At 45.0% G+C, this 20,228-nt stretch overlaps 2 protein-coding genes across 7 annotated transcripts in view; both read right to left on the bottom strand.

Moving 5' to 3' along the window:
* Positions 1-6,965, bottom strand: part of BCL2 (BCL2 apoptosis regulator) — a 230,546-nt gene extending 223,581 nt beyond the window's left edge. For 2 of the 6 annotated variants that reach the window (XR_015727580.1, XR_015727581.1), the window contains exons 1-2: positions 6,041-6,965; positions 4,970-5,824 (exon numbers count right to left, since the gene is read on the bottom strand). Coding sequence is in view for 4 of the 6 variants with exons in the window: in XM_087869759.1 (XP_087725885.1) it covers positions 4,970-5,542 (573 nt within the window). In the remaining 2 variants the exon portion in view is untranslated. The remainder of the gene's footprint in view (positions 1-4,969; positions 5,825-6,040) is intronic. The other 4 variants (XM_087869758.1, XM_045790232.2, XM_087869759.1 and 1 more) reach the window with 3 other exon arrangements.
* A 5,760-nt stretch (positions 6,966-12,725) lies between these two features.
* The window catches only part of KDSR (3-ketodihydrosphingosine reductase), a 37,652-nt gene continuing 30,149 nt past the window's right edge, over positions 12,726-20,228 (bottom strand). Inside the window, exon 10 of the mRNA XM_045790234.2 lies at positions 12,726-16,536. Coding sequence (XP_045646190.2) covers positions 16,417-16,536 — 120 coding nt within the window. The 3' untranslated portion in view covers positions 12,726-16,416. The remainder of the gene's footprint in view (positions 16,537-20,228) is intronic.

The raw sequence follows: 20,228 nt of genomic DNA, 5'->3' as shown, positions 1-20,228 counted from the left end.
GCTGTAACTATGAGTTTACTTAGATACTTACAACACTAGCCCGTGAGGTCACCCAAGGCAGGGGTAAAGCTGTCTTTCCTGTGTCCCCAGCCTAACCCAGGGCCAGGCACATAAAGACTTGCTACCATATCTGTTGAACAACCACCTCAGTCCTTGCATGATTTTCATCATTAACCCTGTTGAGAAGTCAAACACTAATATTGTTTGAATCAAACCAAGAAGAATGAAAGAAAAGCTTGCTAATGCAATAAATTCACGGAGTGGTCTCCTGTATGTAGCTGGGGGAGAGGGTGACCAGCTTGCCCGGTTACAGCTATGCCTGAATAAGGTGATGATATTAGATTACCTTAAAAAGGTTTAACAGAACCTTTGAACCTCAAATACAATCTACCTCTGGGGGGGGAACCTTTCTACTTGTTCGCGACAAAGACAGTGTTGTTTTTCCAGCACAAATGCACTTGTGCCGAGATACTGCTTTGTGGGACTATTACTAAGACACGATGAGTGACCTCGAAATGGGCGTGGGGAGAGCTGAGTGGGAGCGACCACTAGTACCACACACAGCACCCACACACCTGCTTTCTGAGGGAGGTTACCATTCCTCCAAAAAGCGGACTAGGACTAGAAGTAGAGATAAGGAAAAACTCTAAAGAGTTTGCTTTAAAAACAACAACAACAACTTGTGGCTGTTACCTGGCGTTCCGCGTGGCCTCGTGACGTTTAAACAATCTGAAATGTACCAGCTCAATTACGGATTGCTAAAAAGATCAATCAGTTCTCACTAGAAAGCACAGCTAAAAGTAACAGGACGCTCAAAAGAAAGCCATGTTTGCAACAAACATTGAATAGCAATGAAAGCCCTACAACAGAAAAGGGAACTAAGTGAACTATGAAATTTTACAAAGGTCCACAAATACAATCACTCAACAGCACGTGACTTGCAAACTCCAGGGGAGATAATGTAGTGGGTTTTTTTTCTACAGAATAAATTATTGCAGGGAGTCATGTGATTCTTAGCAGGCAGAAAGAAAGATGCACTTTCCCAAGGAAAGTTCATCATTAAATATCTTACTTAAGACTGGATCATCTTCAGACTATTTTTAATCCCTATCATTTCGCTGCCAAAATTGGCCATAAGCAGCTGATACTTGGCCACCAGGAAAATGATGCTTTTTCACTTATTTCGTGCACTGGCACGAGAATCGTATTGCTTTTCAGTTTAATCAAGTGTTTTGGTGGGTCTAGACTGCCAACAGAAGACAGAAACTGCTTGCCGACCAACTAATAAAAAGGAAGCTAACCTCCACTGGATGTGGAGAAGTCAGTTCCTGTCTTCCTAAACCACAAAGACCAAAAGACAAAAGACAAAAAAAAAAAAAAAAGAAAGAAAGAAAGGAAAGAAAAAAAGAAAGAAAGAAAGAAAGAAAGAAAGAAAGAAAGAAAGAAAGAAAGAAAGAAAGAAAGTCATGCCCCCATCTCATCAACAGAATGAAGCTAATCTCCTATTTAAGCCTTCTCTTTCTCTTAGTAGCCCACACCTCTCTCCTGAGACATGAAGCTGAATGTTGTCCCATTTCTCAGCTTGGAGCGAGCTATCAATTTCACTCACCGTCAATGGGCCCAGATCTCAACACTTTGCCTGCAAGAGCCCCTTCCCCTTGAAGCAATCTCAGTTGAGGCATCTATAGAACTCAAACCGTGTTACAGGGGGTAAAATAATAACTAATGGAGCTATCAAAAGAGCTAAATCTCATGCCTTTAATTGGAATAGAAAAGCTGTGTTACTTTATTGGGATCAATAATGCCAATACAGATTGTATAGCTATCATGAAAAGCATTCTTGGGAAGACTGAGCTTACTATAATTTATCTCCTCCCTTTTGTTCCAATGTATCTCGTCCAAGGATCAGACCACACCAGTAGACGCCCGGGAAATATTCAGTATTCTAGGTAATACCAGAAACCTGTGAGGCCACTGGAATGAGACACTGAAGGACACACCCCAGATTGTCATTCCTCCTAAAAGATGGCCCCAGGAACCAATGGTAGATAACAGTCAACATCTCAAATTTTTATGTGCACTTGAAAACCTGTATCTCTACTGAACCACAAATTCAGACTCATTAGCTACGGGGTGGAAACTGAGCTTCTGTATCTCTAAGCTCCCAGGTGATGCCCATACTGCTGAATGAACCCCACTTGGGTTAGCAGGGTCTCGGACATTTCCTAGAACTAATACTGCCTTGTACTCCCTCTGTCCTGCTTCTCTCACAATGACTTATTGAAACTTCGGAATAAAGCCACACTCCATTCTGACCCAATTTCTTCTTTAGTCTTTAATGTGTAGGCTCCTGGGACTATCTCTCAGATGCCTCTCCCTCTAAGACGCTGCTTTTCTCCAAGCTATGGAACATGGAATACAAACAGTTTTCCTTAATCTCAGATGGCTGATTTTGCATCAATAGCAGCAAAGAATTGGCTTCGCATCTGAAGTGCCCATTATTATATGTGCAGTAGATGGGCTGAACCACTGAGTTCTAGATGCCACACAAGTCATTGTCAAAGGTCAAAAGAATGTACTAGCTCTCTCCTGAAACTTGACCGTTAGCATTCAGAGTACTTTACACTGTAAGACGCAACACAGTACTATGGATGCAACCCTGCCTGACTGGTGCAAATTTTGGGGGAAATCTGTCTGTATGCCATATGCCTAAACTAGACATTTCGATTAATCATGCCCATTTCAAAGACTAGGTAAATCATCTGTAACTCTCCAATACTACCACTTTGATTCCAAAGTACCCAATTATGATTACATTTCCTGATACATACTTTTTTTTGGCCAAATTCCTTTGTTTTCCTATACAGTCATCCATCTACATGTTGTTCTGAAAACAACCCATTTTATCATCAGCTATTTATATCTCTATATGATTTATCTTTACCCTGAGAGGTTTTGTCAAAAAAAATTTTTTATCATGTTCTACAATATGTCATCGTGGTTTGGCATCATAAAATACAGCCTCGACATGTATCAATCTCAGATACCTGTTGACCACAGAGATAGGCTCTACTATGAAGACTCTATTTTGAAAGGAGTTAAAAGTGAGCCTTCATTTAAAAAGTAAACTCAATTGCATGAGATGTTAACAAAACAAAGGCCAAGGTTCTATCTTAATTTCTATCATAAGCATATGTCTGTTTCCTAGCTTTTTATTAAATTTCTTAACAGATGACAATTACCACCTCGGATTTCATTCAAAGAGAAAGAAAATTTGGAAGTATTTTTTTCATAAAAATATGAACTGTCAAATCAGTTTTACTTTGGTCTTAAAAAGACCCTTTTGGAGTCTGGAACTCTCTACCTTTTTGGTTATGGTGGTTAAAAATAAAACCACCTACTTAACCAAACATTTAACAAAAATATCCTTTTACCCTTTAGTGAATTCTTCCAGAATTACTAAAGACCTGACAATACAGGACCTCGAAAAGACAATTCACGAAGAGCATTTTACATGTTAGAAATTTAAATGGGGCTATTTTACTTTTAAACACTGAACAGTGGCATTGAAATTTTGTCAACTTTGATCAAATAGGATCAGATTTTCATGTCAGCCATCTACTTTCTTGGCTTTTTCTCTTTTTTTGGCCTTAATATTAGCACGCTTGTAAACTGTAGTAAAATATGTAATATGCTTCTTGAAATTGAATCCACTTGTAGTCATTTCTAGGCCTATAAAATAATAACATCAGAAATTCTCCCTAGAGACTATACAAGGAAGGACTGCGTTGCGTTCTTTTCCAAAAAGAATTCTTCACATTAAAACAAAAAGTCTGAAAAAATTTCAGACAAGTTTTGTCTTTTTACTTTTTCATAAATTAGTAATTTTACTGATACGATGCAGATCTCAATTACGGTTCTTCAGTCTTAGGGTCTGGACCCCGTCCCCCAAAGAATCACACAAAACAATACCTTTATGACAATGTGATGGAAGCTCTGTCTAGCACTAGAAAAACATTCACCTCACAGATGTTCTTCAAAGCCACAGGCATCGATCGCTACAACTAAAGTCAGAGCCTGAGAGAATCCACAGCTGAGAATCAATGCTTCTACGCTTTCTACAGACATTGTAGATGCAAGTTTTTTCAGCAGAGGAGACCACCAAATGATGTGGACTCTAGATGGTGAAAAGTAAAAGATACTAAAATAACAGTAAATTTTAAAATCATACACCGGGTATAGAAATAGAACGCAAAACACGCAGCCAGGACAAATTATGTCACTGATGAGATCAAGTATTCATGGCCCAGTGGTCTTCAAGACAGTCATGCCCACTGGGAACTACGTGGCACACGCCACAGGATGGAGTTTGTGGACTATCGGAAAGTCAACTTACCTCTTTACAAACACATCTAAGTTTTCCAGGGAAAGGGGCTACACTGAATTTCCTCTTAGGGTAGATCTTACCAAGTGAGTCAGAAAAGGCATGCCCTTGGTCCTCTGGTGGAGTCTGTTCTTCTAATTGGGTAGTTCCCAAATTGTAGTACAAATAAGAAACCCCCAGGGGAACGTGTTTAAGATGTGGATTGCCAACACAACCTAGAGTCTAGCTCATGAGTAGTCCCGGCGTTTGGGGGGAGAGCATCTTTAGACCCCCAGTTTGCGAAACCCTGAAGGGATACCATTTATCCCGAGATCCACTGGATAGCAAAACCTGGATCTTTAAGCCTCGACGGCTGGCAAGCAAGGAAAACACTTCTGGCAAGAAGGAATCATCAACGATAGCGTTGGCAGGGGGAGCTCTGTATGGGGGGGGGGGAGTCGGAGGGAAGGAGGCAACCTGATTTTATTTCCCTGGCTCATCAGCTTGCCCTTGGCCCAAGAGCCCACCCACACTCCAACCACGGATTCTCAGCCTCAGATTTGAAACGTGCAGCCCAGACGCACATTCAAGCGGACGTGCACCTACCCAGCCTCCGTTGTCCTGGATCCAGGTGTGCAGGTGCCGGTTCAGGTACTCAGTCATCCACAGGGCAATGTTGTCCACCAGGGGCGACATCTCCCGGTTGACGCTCTCCACACACATGACCCCACCGAACTCAAAGAAGGCCACAATCCTCCCCCAGTTCACCCCATCCCTGAAGAGCTCCTCCACCACCGTGGCAAAGCGTCCCCTTGCGGTGAAGGGTGTCAGGTGCAGCTGGCTGGACATCTCCGCGAAGTCGCGGCGGTAGCGACGGGAGAAGTCATCGCCGGCCTGGCGCAGGGTCAGGTGGACCACAGGTGGCACGGGGCTGAGCGCAGGGCCCGCGGCGGCGGCGGCGGCGGCGGGGGCGGCCGGGGGCGGTAGCGGCGAGGTCCTGGCGGGCGCGGGGGTGAGCCCAGGCTGGGAGGAGAAGATGCCCGGCGCGGGGGCGGCCCCCGGGGGCGCGGCGCCCGCGTCTCCGGCATCCCACTCGTAGCCCCTCTGCGACAGCTTATAGTGGATGTACTTCATCACTATCTCCCGGTTATCATACCCTGTTCTCCCAGCGTGCGCCATCCTTCCCCCGAGGAAAAGCAGCCGGGTACCAGCAGCACCTCTTGCCCCTGCTCCCGCCCCACGGCCCCGAAAGAAAGAATAGTTATAATCCAGCTATTTTATTGGATGTGCTTTGCATTCTTGGATGAGGGGGTGTCTTCAGTCACGCGGAACACTTGATTCTGGTGTTTCCCTCTTGGCATGAGATGCAGGAAATTTTTACTTAAATTCCTTTCGGATCTTTATTTCATGAGGCACATTATTATTAATTATTGTTCATATCAGTCTACTTCCTCTGCGATGCTGAAAGGTCAAAAAAGAAAACTAAGTCAAAATCAGGTGCATTTTCCTTTATACACTGGGTGAAAGAACGCAGGGCATACACACTACAAGTTACACAGCTAAAAAGAATGTATTAAACTGCCTGGAAATTAACTTACTCGAATGCACTTAAAGTTAAAATCTTAAGTGTTTCCAATGAAAGTTACATTAAACCAATTTCCTGTGCAAAGAACTTACTTGTATTTTTTAAGGACAGCATGATCCTCTGTCAAGTTTCCTTTTTTGTGAAAACAAAACAAATGCATAAGGCAAAGATTCCATCAATCTTCAGAACTCTCCAGTTACAGCTGCTTTGAAACTTCCAAATGAATCAGGAGTTGGGGGACGGAGGGTAAAAAATTAGGAGAATTTCCAATTTGATTCCCAGACTTCTCCTTCACAGAAATGTCAATCTGTAGGAATCCCAATCGGAGATCTCAAGAGCACGAGAAAAAAAAAAAAAAAAAGGCAGCGGCGGCGGCAGATGAATTACAATTTTCAGTCCGGTATTTGCAGAAGTCCTGTGATTTTCCCCTTCTCGGCAATTTACACACGCACACACACGCGCGGGCACAGACATGGATCTCTATCCGCGGGACCGCTTCACTCCTCCACGGGAGACAGACAGGGACCGGGGGCCGGCGGACGAGCCGGCACGGGGGCAGGAATCCTCTTCTGATTAAACTCCGAACAGCAAATGCATTTTCCGAAAAGCTGCTTAATAAATGAAGGCTGGACGCGCCCGGCCCGCCGGTGCCGAGCGCGAGAAGCCCGCGCTGTGTGTGGTGCGGCGAGGGGTGGGGAGAAGGAGGTGGTGGGGGAGGGTTTTATTTTTTCCCTCTTTTCCTAAAAAGGATGACTGCTACGAAGTTCTCCCCCCTGGACCCCCTCTTCCGCTGCACCCCACCGGCGCACCCCGCCTCCGGGCTGCGCACCCTTTCTCCTCCTCCTGCTTCTGCGCGGCGGCGCTGGCGGCGGCCGCCCCCTCCGCGCTCCCGCCGCGCACCCGCTCCGGGCGATGACGGCCGCGCCGGCGGGGAGGGCCCGGCGCCCGGCACCTTCTCTGGCAGCGGCGGCGGCGGCGGCGGCTGGGCGGGGAAACCGAGAACCGCGGGCGGGAGCGCGGCGGGCGGGGGAGGGGGCGGGGAGGAAGGGGGCGGGCGCGGGGCGGGGGGGCCTGGCCTCTTCATTCTCTGTAACCGACTGGTTTCCTGTACGTACGTCACACGGTTCATTCAAAAAAAGAAGAAAGAAAGAGCCCTCCTCGGAGCCGCCCCGCCGCCCCTCCGCCCCGCTCCCCTTCCCGGGTTAAAGGAGCCGCGGCCGGGCCGGGAGCGGCGCGCCCCGGCGAGGACACATGGCGCGCAGGGCCCGCGGCCGGGGAGGGCGCGCCCGAGCCGCCCCCGCCCGCCCGGCCCGCTCCGCCCGCCCGCCGGGCCCAGCCGGTGGGTGGCGCGGGCGGCGCAGGCCTCCCGCGCGGCCGCGGCTCGGCGGGTGTGCAAGGGGCCTCCTCGGGCCTGCGGCGGGCCGGGCGCGCGCTCGGGGCCCGCGAGGGGCCGGGGGCGCCCGGGGGACTGCACGCGGCCGGCCCGGCGGCTGCTGGGTGGGTGCGCCAAGGGCGCAACCGCCGGGAATCGCTTCGACCCTTTTAACCGAGTGTGTGCGTGTGTGTGTAGTGTGTGCGCGCGCGCCAGGAATCGCTTCGACCCCTTTAACCGAGTGTGTGTGCGTGTGTGTACGTGTAAACATCGCGTTGCCGGCTCTTGGCAGCTGCCAGGGAGAAGACCCAGGCCCCCGCTGCCCCCGAGCAGTGGGAACTCAGCGTTGCCCTTTGGGGAAGAGAGGCAAGGGGAGCCCCAAGCGTGGTGTTTACTTTCGACTTGCTTCCTAGGTGTGCTGGCGGAACGCACACCCTAGGACACCATCCGCGACCAAGGCCAGACAGAGCTCTCAGCGGGCCAGTGAGGGGCGAGTCGAGGATATCAGGGGGTTTTAAATGGCTAAGTAAATGTTTTTCCTCTGCCCCTGACAGGATTGGCGCTGGGTTGGGGCTGGAGGCTGCTGGGGTCTACAGAGTAACTTTCAGGCCCACGGTCCTAGCAGCAGGGTGGGTGGGTTTCCCAAGGCCTGTGGGGTCGCCTAGCAGCCAGTGCTAGATGGCTGCACCTTCTCAAGTTATCTACACACACACACGCTCTACACACATATATATTGTACTCACAGGCACACACATTCTTTCATTCATCAGCCTGAAGAGCCCCCAGGAGAAAAGCATAAGAGGGCAAACAAGTTGTGCGTGTTTAACTTTTTTTTATCGCAGAAAGTCTTTGACAAAGCGCCAAGAAAAAAAATGTTTACTAAAAGCAGAGCAGCTTACCTGGGCTCAAATACAAATATATAGGGATGCTGGATTATACTGCTCATAGAAACGTGGCAATGTGAGCACTGCAGTGTGTACAAACGTGTTCTGACACCATCTTCATTTTGTCTCGTTCCTAGTCTAAAATCAAAGCATGTATTCTTGAGCAAATAAGCACAAATTATTTTCATTTCATTTCTCGTACCCAATCAACCAACATGCCAACCTCTTGCATGTAGGGATGGGTGCCTTGTACAAACTTCTTATCCCAGCAAGAAGGAATGAAGAAAGATGCTCCTTCCGGCTTTCTAATGGCTGTGACGTGGCACTGGGGGGGTGGGAGGGGCCAGAGGTTCTGGCCTGGAGGTGGACACTAGGTATATATAGACTGACCTGATATATGTTCTCACAGAAAGAGTAGAAACCTATACTAATGCCTCAAGAGGGTAGTTTTAAGGATCTTCTCAGCGGCTTGTCTTAGACCCCCAAAATTACTTAAGAGGAATTGAAAACCTTAGTGCTTCTGAGACCCAGCATGTGAGTGAGGAAATGAGAGGACAGAGCTGGAAAAGAGATTGTACTTCTGCAAAGGGGGCCTCCAGAAGGAAATGGATCCCCCATTCCTGGAGAAAGAAAAGCCTCCTATTTTTTCTCCTCCTTTGCTCCCACAGAGCCTCACTTGACAGATTTTCTCAGACTTATTCCTTCAGTGGCATCTTGGCCATCGCCAGCCATTCTCAGGACAGGTCTGCGTTACAGTCCTTGACTTAGATTACATATCTCCCAGGAATGTTCTGAATTCTCTTTATATCGAAAGAGTGAAACCATTCCTCCATTCAGATTTGATTATTAGATTCCACCTTAAAATGTGAGGGCAGGTATTGTAAGAAGTGTGCGGATTAACTATCTCTGGGGATTGGGGGAGGGAGTGGAGGGGGCCCTGGCCTGAGTCGGGAGTCCTGGGTTTGAATCTTAGGTCTGTGCCGGAGACCTTCCAACAACCTTCCACCTGTACGCACTATGGGCTTTTCACTTCACAAGATGCCTTCCACTTTTCAGAGCCAATGGACTACTCGCAGCTTTGCCTGGCTGGATTCTAGGAGTGGGGTAGCACCAGGAAGAGAAGAGAACAAGACGCAGAGAAAGTGAGATTGTATCAAGAGCCTGAAAGGCCTGTGTTTTCCTTCTTCATTCTCCAGTCTGCCAAAGGAGCAGCTTTTTATTGCCAGTTTTCGCCACCTACTGGTTGATGTTTAACAGTATCATTCAGAAAGTCGTCCTCATCCATCACCAATATAAACACGTCCAAAGTTTATGAAATTCAAAAAGGACATTATTCTAATCTGGGCATACGTGTTTTATATCTAGGCATGTAGTAAATCTTACTATTAAACTTTTTATTTAAAATGAGGATAGAAAAACCCCATTCATTAACTGAGAGGGAACTGACAACTAACAGATAATGCGAAAGAGTTAAAAATATAAAACACGACCCCAAATCACTTAGGCAAACTAAAGTGGAAATAAATCCATAAAGGAAATGAACTGACCAGAGGGAGTAAGAACAAAGAGTTCACGTAACCTGCGTAAAAAAGAGCTGCTTAAAACACCACATCTCCCAGAGAAGCACTCCAAAACACCAATTTCCAGTTTCGAGTGTCTTCGATATCATCATTTCCAGCTTTAGTGAGATATAATCGACACAGCTTACACATTATGAACTCTTACACTAAATAGTGTCACATGCTTTCAGATGGGTTGCATTTGTTGTTGGTCATTATTATAGAATAATATTACAATACTAATTCTCAATTAGGGAATTAGCATTAGGTACTAATACTAACAGTAATACTGTTCCCAGTGCATTAATGCTCCAGAGCCTGTCTTCTGCTGTAAGACTGACTAAATCTGATTTGTCCACTATGTGCTCTCAAACCATCCTTGTCATCACAAGGAAACACTTTGGCCAAATCTAAACCAACAGGCCTTGGTTTAACTGAGAAACCTACTTAACTATTTAGTGGTGGGTCCTAAACCTCCAAAAATGTTCAGAATAATTAAGCAACAACCTTTGAAGCTAGGCAACGAACTGCTGATGAATCATTGTGTTGTGTGGGTTTAATAGCAGGCAAGTCATGTTTCCTTCTGGTTCACAAAGGCAAGTGTAGGAAATTTACTCGTGGCAATTTTTTCCTTTCAAATCCATGACTTGGCATTTAAAGTGAAATAAAATAAGAGCAGGGAATTAAATTTTTCAAATGGCCACTGCTCTTGTTGGATCAAAACTGCAGTTAGGCCCAAACAATGTGAAACACCATAGTATGGACGTGAAATAAGCAAAGAATTTACATTCTTCTGTGCAATGACTTTTGTTCTCTTGCGTGATTTAGCACAGAGCACAGTGTCTCCCGGATATTACTGATGAACATGTTTAGAGAAACAAGGTTAATGCTTTTGTTTCCTAGGGCTGCCATAACAAAGTACCACAGGCTAAATGGCTTGGAACAGACATGTATTCCCCCACAGTTCAGAAGGCGTGAAGTCCAAAATCGAGGTGACAGGTGGGCCAGGCTCCCTCTGAAGGCTCTAGGGAAAGATCTTTCCTCACCTCTTCCTAGCTTCTGGTGGTGACTGGCAATCCTTGGGGTGCCTAGGCAGGCACCTGCGTCACTCTGATCTGCCTCTGCTGTCACGTGGCCTTCTCCGTGTCTCTCCATGTTCTATTCTTGTAAGGTTGCCAGCCATACTGGATTAGGAACCGAATAACCTCATCTTAACTCAGTTATATCTGTAAAGACCCTACTTCCAAGTAAGGTCACATTCACAGGTACTGGGGGTTAAGACGTCAATGACATCTTTCGAGGGCACACAACTGAACCCATAAAAATATGTGTCTAATATGGGATCTTTCAAACTAATGAGAATGGTTTATGCCAAGGCTCGGGGCTCAGCAACCCCAGAATTTCAAGGGGCCCGTGATCTTTTTAAAGCTCAAATCTGGCCATTTTATATTTCTGCTCCAAGTTCTTCGGAGGCTAAAGTCGCAGCTCCTCTGTATGGCACTATCTGGTGCAAATCTACCACATGGTGACACCCTTTCCTCACGCATTCCCTTCTTGCAGCCATATTAACTCTGTGCTTTCTGGAATGCACCAAGATCTCTCATGTCTTTTGCCTTTGCACATCTGCTCGTCTCCCTGAAATGCACCCAACCTTTTCAGAGCGAATTCATACTCATTCCTCAAGTTTCAGCTCCAGAACTCCCCCCGCCACAACTTGCCCCTGTGAGACCCATGCCTGACTTCCCTGGGCAGTCCTAGGAGCCCACTTGTGCCACTGGAAGACCAGGGTTAATACAGGTGATAGGAGTGCAAAAGGCAGAAAACGGGGGTTTGAATGTGGGCTCCATCATTTAGTAGCTGCTACCGTGGACTAGTTACTTAACCTCTCTGTGCCTGTGCCCCTCTGGGCAAGGGGGACATAAAGAGTACTACTTGAGGGTTAGTGTATGACTGAGATGATTAAATGTGATACGCTCACAAGAGTCTCCAGCATGGGTGAGGTTTTCAATGTTAATTATGATATCTTCATCATAGCTATTGTCAGATTCACAGTATAATTTCTAGCATATATTTTTCTCTTTAGATTATCAACTATTTAAGGACAGGGGCTGTATTTTTCTTTGTGCATTCCCGGGCTAGAATAGTGTCTGACATTCAAACATTTGTGGCATAAAATTCAGAGGCCCCAAGCTGAAGAAAGGAAGTCCAGGAAGACTTGTAAGAGCCTTGAGAGAGATGAAGGAGAGGGGAGGGAAGAAAGAAGAAATGTAATCACCACCGGGGAGGGACAAACTGTTTACGCAGAGTAGTAACCCCAGGGGCCAGGATGCCGAGCTCAATAAATGAATGCTGAATGAAGGAAAATCGAGGGTATGAAATCAGGAGTGGAACGCAAGAATTTTGTTTCCTTTTGAACATCCAAATTTAAAAATTACAGAAGGGCTACCATATGCTGTTCATAGTATATACACTGCTCAAATTTAGAGAAAGCTTAAGCTTGCAAACCAAGATGTCCAAGGAATCTCTTCACGATGGAAAACAAATTTTCCCATTTAAAGACTGAGGAATATTAAGGTGTGTTATTTTATATATCAGTCTTCTGTGTCCTTCAGAACCTAAGAAATATTTCATTGTTAGTATATGGAGGTTTAAAGTGTGCGGAATCTATTTGTTTTCATATGAACTGTAATTACATTAAGAAATTTTACTAAATTCCACTTTTCTTAGCCTTTTACTCATGTATCCCATACCTGAATCACATAAACACAGAACATATTTGAAACAGGAGCTCAGAATGCCAAGTGCTTACCCTGGAAACACGAGTTCCTCAAGAATGATCACAATCAAGCCTTGTCAATGGTTAGGACGCGTGGTCAGGGTAAGGTTATGAGAGAGATTTGTGTTTAGTTTAAATGACTCTTAAGAAATGCAAATTTCTAAAAAAAATACATTTTCAAATCTGTAAAGCTTGTTCCCCATTTATTTTCTGTTGTGACTCAGAAATACAAGATATGAAAATTAGGTTACAATTTGCCACAAAAGCTTCTAAAGTAGCAAACACAAGTTCTAATATATATCAAAATAGCCATGTGCATTCTTACAGTTTAAAAATGTCTTTAGAGTTGTCCCATCAAGCAAGTGTAAAATATAATAGCTATTATCTCCTCTTCAAAATATCAAATCTGCCGTCACTGCACTGAACTAAACAAGATTTAGTCCAGAATATGGAAGGTTATGGTTAGTACGTACTTTTTAAAAGCTGAGTTACTAAGAACTAAGGACATGAGAAAGATTCAAAGCATCGTATGTCAAAAACTATGAATATTTAAAAGTGTCCTCATGTGAGTAAGATGTGTTTAAATTAGAACATGAGGTAACAAAATTAAATCTGCTGACGATATAACTCAGTAAAAAAAAAATTATCATGGTATTGCCTTCTTCTAGAAAGACAAAGACATACAATTCTTTGAATTGAAGCAACAATTTCCAAAACACTTTTGTCATCTAAATATTAGAAACGCTCTCCCAGTGTTCACTTCCAAGAATCAATGATATATGGTTTAACCAAAAGATTTATAACTGAACATATGTAAGTATTAATGCAAAGAAGCCATTATCAACAGCATTGTTCATTTTTTCTCTTTTCAGCTTTGAAAATTAAATTTTAAAAAATAACAGAAAAGCACAATTCCCTTGACTTGGTTTTCGTAAAAAGAAATGGGGATTGGTTCTTATACCTTTTTCAATTATGAAGGCTCCTTGAATATATTTTGGAATTTCTATGGATGAACGACATTCAGCACTTTTTAAATAAATATACTCAAAAATATGCTATAATAAACAGTAAAACCAAACCCAGCAGAGGCAAGCACTTAGGAACTGACACTCACGCAATAAACTGTTGTTGGTTACAAACAGAAAGCCAATATTTCAACAGAATTGTAATTAAACTCCTTCTGCCATAGGTAAGACATACCCACTTCTGGGTACAATACAGTGTTGAATCAATGACCCCTTTAGAAAAAAAAAAAAAAGCCAACAGTTTCCTGAACAATCTGACTCAGGGTTTTTTTTTTCCCCCCCTGAGGGAAAAAAAAAGACAAGTCAGTGTAAAAAATGTACAAAAACTGAGCCAAAAAGATAAAAAATAGAATTTGCCTTTGTAATATTTTCATGTTTTGGATGAAGTCGGATCTTTGTGTGATGCTGCTGAATGCCTATAATCCTTTATCCAAACCATTTGGGCCAGATGCATTTCAGAACTCTTAATTTTTTAGAGTTGGAAAAAGGTGATACAGGGCATATGCTGGATATTACAAAACATCTCCATACAATCTGGGGCAATACCTATAACTAAACCCATTGGTGTTTCTTTGGGAAAAATTAATGAAGAGTTGATGAAATGGATAAATCAAAACTATAATACATTAGTTCAAGTCAGGTTTGCTATCAAATGAATAATGGCACCAAATTTAGGAAAAGAGGGGGGAAAAAAAGACTTAGTTTTCAAAGCTTTTTGAATACGGAGCTTTGGCCCTTTAACATGTCTGACAAAGAAGCCCATTCCCTGATGATATGATCTCCACAAAATCTGCTCTCGTGCCGGAACTGCAACTGGGTTGGGGAAAGTATCTCCCACCACAGAACGGGGGCTCTTAAATTTGTTCGGGTAGCAGATTACCTGGAGGTGACAGTACCGTCTATGATGAAACCTTGAAAAATGTCTATTGAAATAACTGTGGTTAAATAGTGAATTGTACTAAACGAGACACCATCTTGGGCTAGACTTTCATCTAGACCAGCAGTTGGAGGTGCCAACATTCAAGGAACATTCATGAGGGAAAAAAAAAGTGAGAAACATCCCGATATTAATGTGTAACTGTTTTCTGCGAATTAGGGAAATAGAGCCATTACTCTATCTTAAGAGGCTGTGAGATATGACCTAATGTAGTTTGCAAACGATGGCTATAGAAGACGGAGAGATTCATGAAACTGTTATGGCATCAACCCACCCCATAAACTGCGATGAAGTCATTCCAAGCAACTTATATATTAAATAATTTCTTCTGTCTTTGTCAGTGTTAAAATATGCCATTCTCAGATCCTCATTAAAAGGATGCCAAGGATTAAAGCCATTAAATATCTTACTTTAAAAAAAATTAAGTCATTTTAAAGTCAAGAGGTTCAAAAACTCAAGAGCAAACAAAGGTTTGCTATCATTTTTAGGTCTCATCTTTTGTATGCATAGTATACGCATACTGTGCGTGCAAGAAGGAGGGGGCACAGCATTTCGATGAAGGGCACTGTCCCTAAGTAGGGGAGCACGCAGAGTGACGGGATAAAGCAAGGAACACTGGCCAGAACTCATCAGAGGCACGTGTGGAAATCCACTAACTGAGCGACAGAGCCTGTGACGTGGAAACAACATTCACGGGGCCGAGAGGATTCCAGGGCTTATGTATGTTGTGCGAGTGATGACTGGGCTTCCTTAACATTTGGCATGGAGAGAAGGTTCTCTGGTTAGGTGGGAGTCACAGAAAGAAGGGGTGATCATTTTCTTTCAAAAATGAGTATCTTCAAAATCGGCCTTGTCCTATCTTTTTCTTAAAGAGGAAAATGTAAATATACGATCATCAGCCTTTCTTAAAAGCTACATATATGCTACGAGAAGAATGTCACACTTTTTAATTTTTTTCACCTGTTTTAATTAATTCATGAATTAATTGAAAAAGTCAAGTCAAAAAATTTTAACTGGTCTTTTTTGTTTTTTATAAAAATATTATAGCAGTATCAGCAAAATAGGAGGGAGAGATGGGAAGAATGACAAGACACTCTAATGGGATGGGTGAGCTCCGTGTCATCATGGCTGTTGAAGAAATTGTAAACTTTTAAGCGTCTAAGATTTTATTTCTCTTCAGAAAACATTTTAGGTGGCTGCCTTTCCCCGTGAATGAAAAACAAAAAGTGTTCTACGCATTCGAGTCTAAAGAAGACAAGAAAGCATTATTTTCCTACTGGAAAATCTCTCTCCCCTGCCCTTCCCCTGCGCTGCTCTCTCTCGTCCCCCTGTATTTTTATGGGATCAAAGAGAGAGAGAAGCCACGAGCGTTCACCAGAAGCACAGTGAGTCAGGGACATTATCATGCATTCAGACTCTCCAGCAATGTGTAAATCTCATCTTGAATAAAATACACCATGTTAAAAAGAAGAAGAAAAAAAAAAGGCCCCAGAAACCCATAAGCTGCCTTTTGTGGAAGGTTAAAAAAAGTCCCCAAGGCTGCGTCTTATATCATAAGGTACATTTCTGGACTTAATCTCAACTGAGAAGGAAAAAAAAAAGAATAAATAGAAAAATGTAAATGATCATTCTGGAATGATGTTCTTTACCCTGCTCACAAACTATTCGTTCCCATAGGGTCATCACCTCTCTGCTCAGAGAACCAATGGTCTCCTGTTGCATATTTGCATAGTATTAATAACCTCGCCTGGAGCTGACCATCTATCCCCTCGCCCGCAGCCAGGTTTCGGAAGGGCACTGGTCCAATCTCACATAGTCAAAGCAATACATACGTGTCTGTAGGCCAAAACTGGGTCCCTTTTAGCAGCAAGCTGTTCAGATAATTTAGAAACAGTCTTTTCCCGAGGGGTAAGGATTAGGCAGTTTTGTCTGCAATTTCCGATTTTGCTCTCTGCATCATGCAGCGACGCACTATGCTGTCGAAACTTCCGAGGTAAAACAGCGCGATGGTGCGGAAGAGGCCCATGGTGACCACCTGTGAGACACAGAGAGACCCCTGAGCTCGTCCGACAGCACAACACCATAGCTCACTTCAAGGCGTTTGAAAATACTCTCTAATAAAGAATTTCTAAGACACATCTTCTAACCTGCTCCAAGGATGATGGAAAGTCCCTAAGCGGGGCCCTGGGTGGCTCAGCCAGTTACGTGTCTGCCCGCGGCTCAGGTCATGATCCTGGGGTCCTGGGATCAAGTCCCAAGTCTCCCGAGTCGGGCTCCCAGCTCAGCAGGGAATCTGCTTCTCCCTCTCCCGCTGCCCCTCCTCCCTGCTCGTGCTCTCTCTCTCTCTTCTTTCTCTCTCAAATAAATAAAATCTTAAAAGTAAAATAAAAAAAACAAAACTCTGTAAGCATCAGGAGAACACGGAGGACAGAAGCTGTCCGCTCTGTACCCCCAAATAGCATGTGCTTGTCAGAGGAGTAACAGCATAATGTTTGCCCACTTAATAAATTCAAATCAGACAAAGAACAACACAGGTATTCTTAGTTGTCCTCGGGTTCTGATAGCTAGAGAAGATCCACTCCAGCATCCCAAATATCCAAACTACCATCAAGGCTTTTTGGTTTAAGACTTACGCTCTGATCCGAAAAGTCAGACCCTATGCTAGGTGCCACCGCCATGGCAAGAAAGACACAGTGCCTGCCCGCCACGAGCTGCTTCGGTAATCAGAAAGACAACCAACTGGAGGAAGACAATTACTGCGTCAGGTTCAGACAGTGGAGGTCCATTAACCGTCCTGCTTCCTGCCAACATGCTCTCCGTGCAACACCTCTGAGTGGAATTTTTTTCAAGGCACAGAACTACAAAGAGAAGCATTTTCAAATACGCGAGTACTCAAATGTTGCCTCCCATGGCCCCTTTTTCAGAAAAGCACTAGAAGACTAAAAGGAGCCACAGTAAGGGGTCATTGAAGAAAGGCAACATCATGTGACACAGGAGGCAGGCGACCTAAAGCAGATGAGAGGCAGAGGGGACCCCAGACATGGGACAGTCAGTCCTGACGGGTGACTCGGAAGGCTCCAGGAAGGGTTCCTTCCAGAAGGGGAAACTGATAGAGTGTCTGATATTTCTGAGAGAGAATGAAGACTGTCATTATTAATAATACACAGAAAAAAGCCAATAACAGTTTCAGGGAAAACAAAAGCTTGCCCAAGAAAGGAAAAGTAATTATGTGTAATACAGAGTTCAGCTGTGAAGAGCATTTACATACCCATACTAATGATGATCTCAAATGCAGATCTAACCAAAATCACAATATATGTAAAAAGGGAGGGTGGGAACGGAGGGGTGGTGGCTGTAAGCAGAAGGGGGAGGGTGTGAAGAAGATCTAAATCCTCCTCTTTCTTGGTGGAACCCCATGGCTGACCCCAAGCTGAGAAATCCATGGAGGTGGCCACATAAGTCTACACTCTGGATGCACTCTAGATGGAGACGTGAGGTGGCCACGTAAGTCTACACTCTGGATGCACTCTAGATGGAGACATGGAGGCCCAGCCACAGAATAGCGTGGCTGCATCTGAGAAGGGCGAAGGGGGGCGGCATGTAGTATTGGGGCCGCTGTTGTTCCCACAGAGCCTTGAAAACATGGGTTCTCTGAAGGGTACGCAAGGATAACTTTGAAAAACAAAAGAACCAAAGGGAAGCTGGAATAAGGCAAAACGATGGGGACAGTGAAAAGATCAGTGGTGGCCAGGGGTTCTGGAGGAGGAGGGAGGGTCAAGCAGGAGGAGCATGGGTGAATGTTCGGGCTGGGGAAGGACTCTGTGTGACAGTGCAATGGTGGACACGTGGCAGCAGACAAACATGCCAGCAACATACATGTCAAAACCCGGGGAAGAATGTGTGACACCAAGAGTGAACCCTAATGTAAACCCTGGACTTTAGTTAATAATGGCGTCCGGATACCGGCTCATCAACGGTGCCAGCGTACCATGCTAATGCAAGATGCTAGGTGGGGACAGGAAGAGAGGGTGCATAGGAAGTCCGTGATTTCAACTCAAATTTTCTATCAACGCAAAACTGCCTAAAAAATAAAGTCTATTATTTAAGAAAAAACAATCAAGAAAAAGCAATTAGAATACAGCATACCAAAATGTTAAAATAGTTAAGTCTAAAGAATTTAACAGCCTTGGAGTTTTCTGAAAAAAACAACAGTTAAGGTGAGACCTGAAGGAAGACTGGAAGTTGGTCAGACAGAGGAAGGCTGGGGATGCAGGGACAGAGACAAAGTCATGGGAAGAGGAGGAGGGGCAGGAAAGTGAGCGAGGTCGAAGGTCGTAGGGTTATGCCATGTGATGAAGTGGAAGCTTTACCTCAGTGGTACTGGGAAGCCACTGAGGGTTTGCCATGCAAGGTGGATTTGTAGTTCGGAAAAACCCGCATGGAAATGTGATGGCACTCTGATGCACCCAGGCCTGCGGCAGGGTGCTGTAAGACCACTGGGATGGGGGGCCGTGTCCCGTGTTAACAGGAGCGGCTACCACCTGCCCCAGCTGATTACTGCTAGGTGAGAATGCAGACCCTGTGCTGCTGGGCCTTCTGATTTTTCACGAAAAGTTCAAAATCTGGGTTTTCTATGGAAAACCTAATTTTAAAACCATTTTATTTCAACACGCATACTCATATACCAGATGAATCACACAAAACGTTTCATAGGTCCACGGGCCCCCAGGTGACCACCTCTGACTCACAGGGCATGAGACCCAGGTGGGCTGCTGACTGCAGTGTCCCAGGCCTGAACTAGGGGAGCAGCAGCGGGGCTGGGAAAGGAGGGGAGCCAGGACTGGAGGGAAGAGAGATGGACCTGACCCCTCACATAAGGGGCAGGAGGGGGTCCAGGATGACCCCTGCTTCCTCGTCAGGTTCTTGAGTGAACAAGAACATGGATTCTGATCATGGAGACAATACAGACTTGGTGATGGGGACGTGGGGATGGGATGCCGGGAAACAGCTTTATTGCAGGCATGGGGAACTGGAGAGTGAGGTCACAACCCAGGGAAAACACCTCAGAGAAATTTATACAGAACTGGAGTAGAGGAAAAGCTGTGGGCTGAAGTTTTATGTCTGGCATCCCTCCTGTGGAAGTGGGAGAGAGGACAAAACGGCCACACAGAATGTGTGGACTTAATGCATTTGCTCTACTCGGGCACCTGAGGTTCCTACTATGTGCCAGCGTGGGCTGTGAGGGGGGGCTGTCCTCAGAGAGCTCACATGGAATACAGCATCTACCTCTAAGAAAACGTCAACAAAGTCATGGAAGAGAAGAGTGAAGAAAGCCCGCACCCAAGTCATTCGGGTTTTTAGTCTGGACACGGTCTACTGCACAAAGGTTAGTACTTGGTTATAAATTACCCATCAGTGTAGACGGCCCCTTTTCAGGCAGCCTCCCAGCCCTCCATTTACACTCCACCACCCATCATCGGGTCTGTGCAGAGCCAGCCCTCTATTATAATGCTTGTTCCATTACATTACGTTAGTATCACCTCTCGGCCCATCTCTCCCACTAGACTGTGAGCCCCTGAGGCTGGTGAGTTGCTTCCCCTCTGATTCTCCAGTAGCAAACACAGCACCCAGCACATCAACAAGTGGTTAGCTTCTGTGTGGCCTGGATGAACCATGTGCTTGCATAAGAACAGGGTCTGCACTGAATCCTTGACTTGTACCTCCCTA

This window comes from Ursus americanus, chromosome 19 (genome assembly GCF_024610735.1).
Source record: "Ursus americanus isolate L20-20 chromosome 19, mUrsAme1.1.p, whole genome shotgun sequence".
NCBI classification, from domain to species: Eukaryota; Metazoa; Chordata; class Mammalia; order Carnivora; family Ursidae; genus Ursus; species Ursus americanus.
Note: the sequence above shows the minus strand (reverse complement) of the source record. Positions and strands in the feature narration are given on the sequence as shown.